This window comes from Morone saxatilis, unplaced genomic scaffold (genome assembly GCF_004916995.1).
Source record: "Morone saxatilis isolate NCDOM2014 unplaced genomic scaffold, NCSU_SB_2.0 Contig8, whole genome shotgun sequence".
In the NCBI taxonomy this organism is placed as follows: domain Eukaryota; kingdom Metazoa; phylum Chordata; class Actinopteri; family Moronidae; genus Morone; species Morone saxatilis.
Window position 1 is genome coordinate 4,283,685 of NW_023340257.1, and position 8,790 is coordinate 4,292,474.

At 42.4% G+C, this 8,790-nt stretch overlaps 1 protein-coding gene across 2 annotated transcripts in view; it reads right to left on the bottom strand.

Moving 5' to 3' along the window:
* Positions 1-8,790, bottom strand: part of numbl (NUMB like endocytic adaptor protein) — a 51,898-nt gene that overhangs the window by 23,652 nt on the left and 19,456 nt on the right. Inside the window, exon 1 of one of the 2 annotated variants that reach the window (XM_035679738.1) lies at positions 2,181-2,366. The exons of the other annotated variant lie outside the window; for it this stretch is intronic. Coding sequence (XP_035535631.1) covers positions 2,181-2,221 — 41 coding nt within the window. The 5' untranslated portion in view covers positions 2,222-2,366. Of the gene's footprint in view, positions 1-2,180; positions 2,367-8,790 lie in introns of those variants that run through there. 2 annotated transcript variants of the gene reach the window in all.

The following is an 8,790-nucleotide window of genomic DNA, read 5'->3' on the forward strand; positions in this document are numbered from 1 at the left end:
GTGTGTATGTGTGTGTGTGTCTGAATGGGTTCCAAGACACAAAAGAGAGGCAGATTAACGTAACAATATCCAAAATCCCCTTCTGCCCTTGGAACAGCAGGCAAAGAGGGCACGGACCACGCTAACTGTGTGTGTGTTTGTTATCGTGTGTGTGTGCCTGTATATGCATTCATATGTGTATGACATGCGGCTGCATCCATCCATGTCTGCATGCCAGTGTGTTTTCTCTAACTGTGACGGGAAAAGTGTGTGTGTGTGTGGGTGTATGTGTCTGCGTGGAAGCTAATCTAAACACAGTCTAGCCAGGCGTGAAGTGGAGCAGTCTAGTCGATATGCTCCAGTATCATATTGTCGTGCTGTGTTCCCACTTTGTATTCCCTCCTATCAGTCTAGACCAGTGCCACAGGCCAGCTTATCACCCGTACTATGTCTCTGATATGACAGGAAAGCTTGCACACTTTCATCTCTAGGGTCAGAGATCAAACTCACAAACCAGGGACATTATAAAATAAACTGACTTCATTCCAGGCAAATCACATCAATGCTCCATATTTGTCACTAACTGGTACTTCTTTACATTGCTTTAAAACATAATCAAAACACATGTGGAACACTGTGGACTGTCATGTTTACTTTATTGGACACATTACATGAAACACAAAGTGACTTCATTCAAATGTTCCCAAGCTGAAGAACCCATTGTGGCTGCTATAATTTCTCAATGTCTTGTCAACCCCACCCTCAAGCTTCAATTGTGCAGATTTTACGTCAGACTCTTGGGTCAGAGAAGAATGCCAAGTGACCCGGTGTGGCTCTGCAGCTTGCATTCATAAACGCTGAACTCACAGTAAAACGCAGCAGAAATTAAACTTGGTTTCTTAGGGGTTTTTTTTAAAGAATTTCTGTGTTTTGAAAACTGCTCCATTGTTGAAACATTTACATTTTGTATTTAAATTATTTTGTCTTCTTTTTAGCACCATTCTGTTTGTTCTCTCATGTTTCCAACCTCTTTTGAACTCTTTCTTTTCCCCTTTTGAAAGCCTTAAAATAATTCTCTCTGATGTTAGCACAAACCAGCAATTTCCTTTAATTATTCCACAAGGCCAGGTGATGATAGAAACCAAATAACACCATCTTTTAAGCTAAAATTGTAGGAAAGTCATATTTTCTCCATAATAAATCTAGTTTCTCTGTGCTTTTTCCACTCATGCAATCTCTTCCCTCCTCCCATTTTTCACCCTTTCCTTTACAAACTTTCACTTTCACACCCCTCCTCTCATCTTCTCCCTCCTGTTGAGTCTTGCTGCTCTTCGTTTGTCCTCATTTCACTCATTTCATAGGTCTCAGTCGTCTGCAGTATTCTCACTCTTTGCCTCGTTCTCTTTCTTTTTTGCAACACACAGGAGAGCTGTCCTTCTCAATTATATAATCGTGAGGGCAGAGACAGAGAAGAGAGAAGAAAAAGAGAGGAAGTGTTGAATTCGGCAGGGTATTCAAGCAAACCTGCCTTCAGCCTTGGAAGGCTTGGAAACACAAATCTTAAAAGGGTGTATGGCAGGTGTACACGCATACACATATGAACACATATACGTGCACACAAAAACATTTGCAGGCACTAACACTATGCAAGAAAAAAATGTTGGGCGTTTGTATCTATTTAGCAGGTTTAATCTCTTCCATATGGGCATGGGGGCTAATGCATCTGCTAAGGCTATTAGCCGCTATGAGCCCTGTGGATACAGGCTGGACTAGACCTATTATCAGTTTGGCACTGAATGGAAAATACCACCATAGCCAATAACCCAACAACAACAGCAACAACAACAACAACAAACCACAGCTATCACTATCACAAAAATCTTAGCTCTCCTGTTGACCTCTATTACAGCTTGCAGATTTCCGCCTTGTTGAAACAGGGTCAACTTGATGGACAGAAAAAGAGGTGAGGCTGAGGAAAATAGCCCAAGGTGCTGATTGCTACGGTAACAGTCGACCCAGTTTCAAACCAAAATATACCCAGGTGCACAATCACACACAGAAATGCAGAAACCCGATATATGTATGCACAGATAAGATAAATATGCATACATATGTTGGATGTCACCTGCCAGTCCTTAAACAAACATACAAACACACACACACACACACAGTTCACACCCCCTACTCTGTATTTGACTCACCTGAGTTCGATGGCCTCCCCCATTTCGCCACAAGAACTCATCTCACACAGAAATAACAGCAGATGAGAGGAGATGCAGAGATGACAAGCTGAGAGAAAGAAGTCCCTCAGACTAGCGGCCACAGCAATAACAACAGCACAAGAAGAAGATGAGAGGAGGAGGAGGAGAGGAGAGAGAGAGCATGTGATGATATTGCGCTCAGAGTGAGGGACAGAGAGGAGAGGGAGCGCAGAGCGAGAAAGAGAACCACACCTCTTCTTAAGGGATTAACTTGGAAAAAGGAGCCCTGACACAATCGCAAATACACGCACAGTGATGCACCCAAACACTGCCAAACTGCCCACGACCCAGCATAGATGAGCGTCTGATATACAGATACACACAACAAATACTGTACACGAGTGCACATACACTAACAGTTGCTCTAAAAATAAAGACAAATCAATGTTTGATGCTCCAAATCCTGGGAGTGAGGAAAGAAGGGAGTGGGAGGATAGAAAGAGGGAGAGTTACACAGAGAAAAAGAGAAAAGGGGAGGGGTGATTAAACGACTCATCGCTGGTGGTGACACAGTTTTCTTTGCTTTCCATCTGCTATGGGCGCACTGGTCAAGAGTGCACTGGGGGAGAGGGCAAGAACTGGGGCTGGAGCCTGGGGAAAGGCTCTGGAGCTGGAACTGGGGAATAGGGCCAGTGCTGGAGGATGTGTTTAGCGTGATAACTGGAACTCAGCCTGGTAGTATGTTTCCACAGGGGCGTTACTGGACATGAGGGAGAGTGCTGCTTCCCAGTATTGGATGCTGAAGAAGGACAGGCCACAGAAATACAGCAGGCAGCGTTCCAAACAGATGATGAAACAAATATCTTGAAGCTAGTGAGACCTTCAGACCACACCCACACGAGCACCTGGTTGTAAGAGCTTTCCATGTTTTGGGTATCCATTGGTTTCTTTTCCAGGTTTCAAAACTTGATAACATTAGCTGGCAAAGCCGGACAAACCTACTTCATCTGAACATTTCAAATTTGTGATGCTCAGGTGAGAATTCATTTTAAAGCCACAGTTACAGTAAAGTTAAAACGTTTGTTCACTAGGGTTGGGAGTTTCAAGAGGTTTGTGGGTTATGCTGCAAAGCCCAGATTTACATATTGTTTAGGTCAACTGTTCTTCGGTATATCAGATGTGAAGCAGTTAATTGCAGGCATGCACTGCACTACCACTCACAAAATGAGTAATTGTACCCCAGGTAAAAATAAATATAAATTAAATACATTTTGACAGTCTAGCGAGTGGGTAAGAGTTAGGTCAAAGCTAAATTAGGACATAGGTGCTGTGCCTTGAGGAAGGGCAAGGGTTGGAGGTCTGGTGCCATGCCATTGTTCCCATTGTTTCCAGAGCGTGAATTTTCAGAAAAACAGGCCTTTAGAGTAGTGGGATTTGTTTTCGGGATAACAGGCTGTTGGACAAATGGGCTTTCGGTCCAGTGAGACAGTTTTCGGACTATTGGGGTTTGGAATAATGGGTAGTCAGAACAATAGGCAGTCCCTGAGGAAATCCCAGTCCTCAGTGTCAAAGTCTTGCGGATCATTTGCCATTCACTCTGACCAACCCCTAGGAATTCCGTGAAGTAAAGGGAGCATTTTCCTCACTCGAAAATGGTGCCGTGCTTGGGTGTCTCATAAGCCTTCACTTTCATGTATCTCTAACTCAGACTGGACTTTGAGGATGATATTTCATCATCTCACCGGTACCCGAAGCAACAGGTCCCAGCCAACACAGACCCTTGCACAAGTCGTTATTTTGTCTGAACACCCAGTGATATTGGGCACAAAGAACAACATGAAAGTTGGAACTGAAACTGTTATTAGGGCCAAATACTCAGAGAGAGAGAACTGATGATTGGGTCTTTGGGAAAGTGTGGAGGGGTGGAGCACTGTTTCCAGAGGTGAGTGGTTTGGGGATTAGCTGCAAACACAGCTGTAGACATGAAGGAGAAACTCACCTCGAGACTGTAGGAGGGTTTTGCATTGAGCTTTAAGAAAATCACATCCCTGAATGTGAAGGGATGGAGAGGTGGTGAGGGAGGTTAAAAGGTTTGTTGGCAGTTGGGGGTTGGGCTGAGTAGGTTTAGGAAAACGACTTTAGGCTAAAACCACATCTTGCGCCTTGTTCACACCTTGCACATCAAAGCATCTTCGGTTATCTAACCTCATGGGTACAGAACTAAGTAGAAGTGTAAATGCATCTTAAACGCAGTGGGAATTCAAATCTGGTCACAAGTGATCACCCAGGATGCATTTGATCACTTGAGACTGAGCCTCTAGATACTGTAACTCAGTGCTGTGTATCTCTAATGCTATCTCTCTCTTCTCACACATTTCTAGGCCTCCATCATGCCAGTTTATCCCCTAAGCTGTTTACCCTGCAACACCTAGAACCAGAGATCAACAATAGATGAGACTGAGAGGGATCAAAACGTCCTTGTTGTATGCTAGCTTTGTTCACGTGTCTGTCACAAACACAGCCCCCTAGGTATTTGTAGCTAAATGCCAACACTGTCTCTCTTTATGCTTATTGTCAGTTGTTTCCATTTCATGATTAGGTTGACAAGTCTGGTTCTGGTGTACTTAAATGGCCCCATGGGGAAACTTGTCTTAGTGTTCATCACAGTGCCCTAATTACAAAAAGCCATATGAGTAAATATGCACCACAAATAAACATGTACAACCTTAGTCAGCTAATACAAAGATTTTAACAATCTGTTCTAATCCCAAACATATGTACATTCACAAGTGACATGGAAGACCGCTACAGCTTTATAGTATGTGTCGAGTAACATGTCGTTTAGGTTTGATGAAATTCTTGGATCTGGACAGGCAGGAAACTTAGAGAAAGAAAGAAAGGTTGAACAGAAGAGGCCGCAGGAGACTCAAAAAGATATCATTCTGTCACGATTGTGTCACACACTCTCCACATTATTTTCAGACAGTTAGGTGATTTTCTATTGTAAGGTGCACAGCAACAACAACTATGACATTTACAAAAGCAGATAAAACCCCATTCAATTGTTACTGCGGTATTAATGTTGCCAGTCTATTATGTACATCTGATCTACATGATATCAAAGAATTATAAATTTGCAGCTTTGGAAATCATATATAGTACAAAAACATAATGTAGTAATTAATGTGATCACACCTGCTGTATGAGACACCTTCTGATGTCTCAAGTTAAAGGTGATGCATAGTCGGCTTAGTAAAAGTAAGAACTGCTCATTTTGGGCTCCACTTAATTTCCATAATTTGTTCTCTATTCTATCAACCTTATTAACTTGTCCTCCTCCTTTTGCATTCCTCCAGGAGTGAGATGCACACAGAAAGAAGAGGAGGGTGAGAAAGAATAGAAATCTAAAAATAAGTGAGGCGAGGGGAAGACAAAGCCACAGAGGAAGACAAAAGGGCCAGAATTTTAACCAAAGGAAGGTATTGTTTCTATAGTGCTGTGCTGTACTGTAGAATAGCTGCATGGCTGTCCTGTGACTAGGTGTGTGCAGGCATCTGCTTGTGCGTGCATATTCCTCAGACTGAGTGTGTGTATCTGTCTACTGGGTAGACACTATCATAAGCCTATTAAAGCTGCTGTGTAGTTATGAAACATGATGATCTCACCAACCAGGTGGCACACACACACTTCCTGCTCACAATAAATAAGCCCTCTGGCACGTGTTTCAAGTGAGCTTTTCCCCCAGTTAGTGCAGAAACAGAGAAATCTAATCATGCCGTCTGGGTGTGCGGTTGTGTGTGTGTGTGTGTAATATGTTTGTGTCTACGAACATGTTAAATCTGAGACTCTGCGGTTTTACAACCACCATGCCTCAGTGATTCCATAACAGCCTGTTATTTTAACCAGCACTGTCTGAATGTAAATTAGGCTCCTTTTAACACACACACACACACACACACACACAGAAACACACACAACCACAATTAAAGATCTGTGGGGTTACAAATACTCAATAATCTAACTCTATGTGCAAATAAGCAATCTCACAATGCGCCAGTGGCCAGCTGCTAGCAGGACCTCGAGGACAGACTTGCTTACAGTAACAAGCAATCTACTGTACCCTCGCTGGTAACTAAAAACCCTAAAATAAATAATAGATGTGCGATTATTGAGCAGGTCATTCATTTTGAGGAAGTTAATTAGAGCTGATTTCCCTTAAAGTCGCTGCTTTTCTTATTTCAAGCCATTCTGACTTTAAATAAGGCCAATTTGAGTTATTTTCATAGCATTGTACTCATACAGACTCCTCAAGTCTTGTTGCTGCTTTTAACATTAAGTTGAAGTTACTCTTAAACTGTATATTATACTTCAGCTGTAGGAAGGATGTTCTCATGAGGTCAGACTGAGAAGATTTTCTTCAGAATTTACATAACTTAGTCATGACCTGTTTGCGTAAGGCTCTCCAGCTGTTTAGGACAGTTTCTCATTTTTTTCCCAAATTATATACTGTAAGTATTCTTTCCCTTAAAATAAAATCATACATCAGAATACAACATAAAAAAAACTAAATCATGTGCACACAACCAAAAAGTAAAGTTGTGTTTGGTTGTTTTCTTTACTGTGACTAAGCCAAGTGCAATTAAAAATCAATCACTTTCTATGACATCATTTCCTTAAACATACCACATGCTTCAGGCATGTAGGCTACCCAAAACCTCAATAGTAAGTATGTGTGTGTGTGTGTTTGTGTGTGCATTTTTCTGTGTGTGTGTGTGTGTGTGTGTGTGTGTGTTCCCACAAAACATGCAGTGACTGGTCTGTAATTCAGCAGTATCAAACAGCTCAGAATGGAGGATATCTTTAGAGTTTAACCTGATGCAAAAAATCTATAATATACAACTACTACCTCTTAAACCTACATTTCTTTCTCTTTAAGGGAATACATCAAGCAACAATGACAAAATGATCACCTCATAAAAGCAAATAGTTGCTTATTTACACATTCGCAGATAATGAGCAACATTAGCATTTATCTAGAGTCGTGTCTTTGGCCACCTGATGAATGTAATTCCAATATTTACTCTCCTTTTACCTCTGTTATGGTCTCTACTAACTCTATATCTGTTTTTTGTTGCTAAACGGTCCACATTTTCATTTATTTTTATTTACTGAAGCTTCTTTAGCTGAAAACAGCTGTTTGCTACAGCTGTAAACAAGGCTGATAAGTGCGGTAAATCAAAGCAGTAAAGTTGTGGGCATTAAAAAACAAAACATTTTGCTAAAGGGCACTAAAACAAACCCCAGTCCTGTTAAGCTGAGGACAGCTGTGGATTTGTCTAAGAATGACAGTATTCACATTAAATCCATGTAATTACAAAATATTGATCAGTGAAGAGTTATATCAGCTTCAAACATTAACTGTACTCTGCATAGAAACAGGTGGGTAATCTTAAAGTGGGTCTACTCTGCATGCTTCGTTAGGAGTTTTAGCCGCTCCAGCTCATCATCATGTTATGTCACCACCTCCATGACTTGTGCTGAACCAAACACAAGCTACCCAATCATCTGCTTATGAGACCGCCTCATATGTTTTTCGATTAGCCAATCAGCTCTGCCAAAGAATCCACCAAACCTCCCTTTTTCATCCAGTCACGCTCCGTAAAAACTGCACTCAGAACGCAGGCTGTCCAATAGTGTGGTGTGACAGCCCAAATCCACTGCCTTATCCTGACAGGCTGCTCATCGATTTCTGCCCCTGGTCAATACCACTCTCTTTTTCTTCTTTCTCTCTCTCCCCTCATCTGTCTCTCCTCTCCTCAATGACTCTCTATCATCATATGTCTCCATTACCCCCGTATTTCTCTACAGGCCAACGCAAAGCCTGTAGTTACAGACAAAGCCCCATTCACCAAATGTAAGATGATGGAGGAGTGTGTCTTTAAGTGGCTTTGGACACATACATGTTGTGTATGTCAACTGATCAAGCTTGGCACTATATTACATGATCAATAGCTTTCCATCCTGTGTGTGTGTGTGTGTGTTTGTGTGCGTACATTAGTATATGGGTCAAGTGTTAGGGGCCAACTAGATGGCAGCAGCTAGTTTGCAAACCTCACATCCTAACTTAACACCTCTCCCCCTCTTTCCAGTCAACATGGCATCCAAACTCTGTCACGCTACGGTAGACACGCACACACGCGAGGACCATGTGAAAACCTCGCTGCTGCATGGCAACCGGATCCCATGGCAACCAATGGTATGGGGTTTTTTGTGGGCTGGGAGAGAGAGAGAGAGGAGAGTGAGAGTGAGAGAGGAAGGGAAGAGGAAGAAGGGGGGTGACAGATATTTGGGAGAAAAACCGCAACTCTGGAAAAGAGCAAAAATAGAAGGAGAGGAAGGCAGTAGCAGAGCAGCATGAATACACAAACACACACACACACATTTCTTTCACTGTGTGAAGATCAGATGAGCATGAGGAGAGAGAGACAGACAGTGACAACATTGTGGGTGAAAGGAGGCCTCCCTCTGCGCTGATCACAACGAGGTCTTCCTGGTGTGGAGCAGAGAGGAGGGGGAGAGTGAGCTAGAAGAATAGACAGAAATAGAGAGA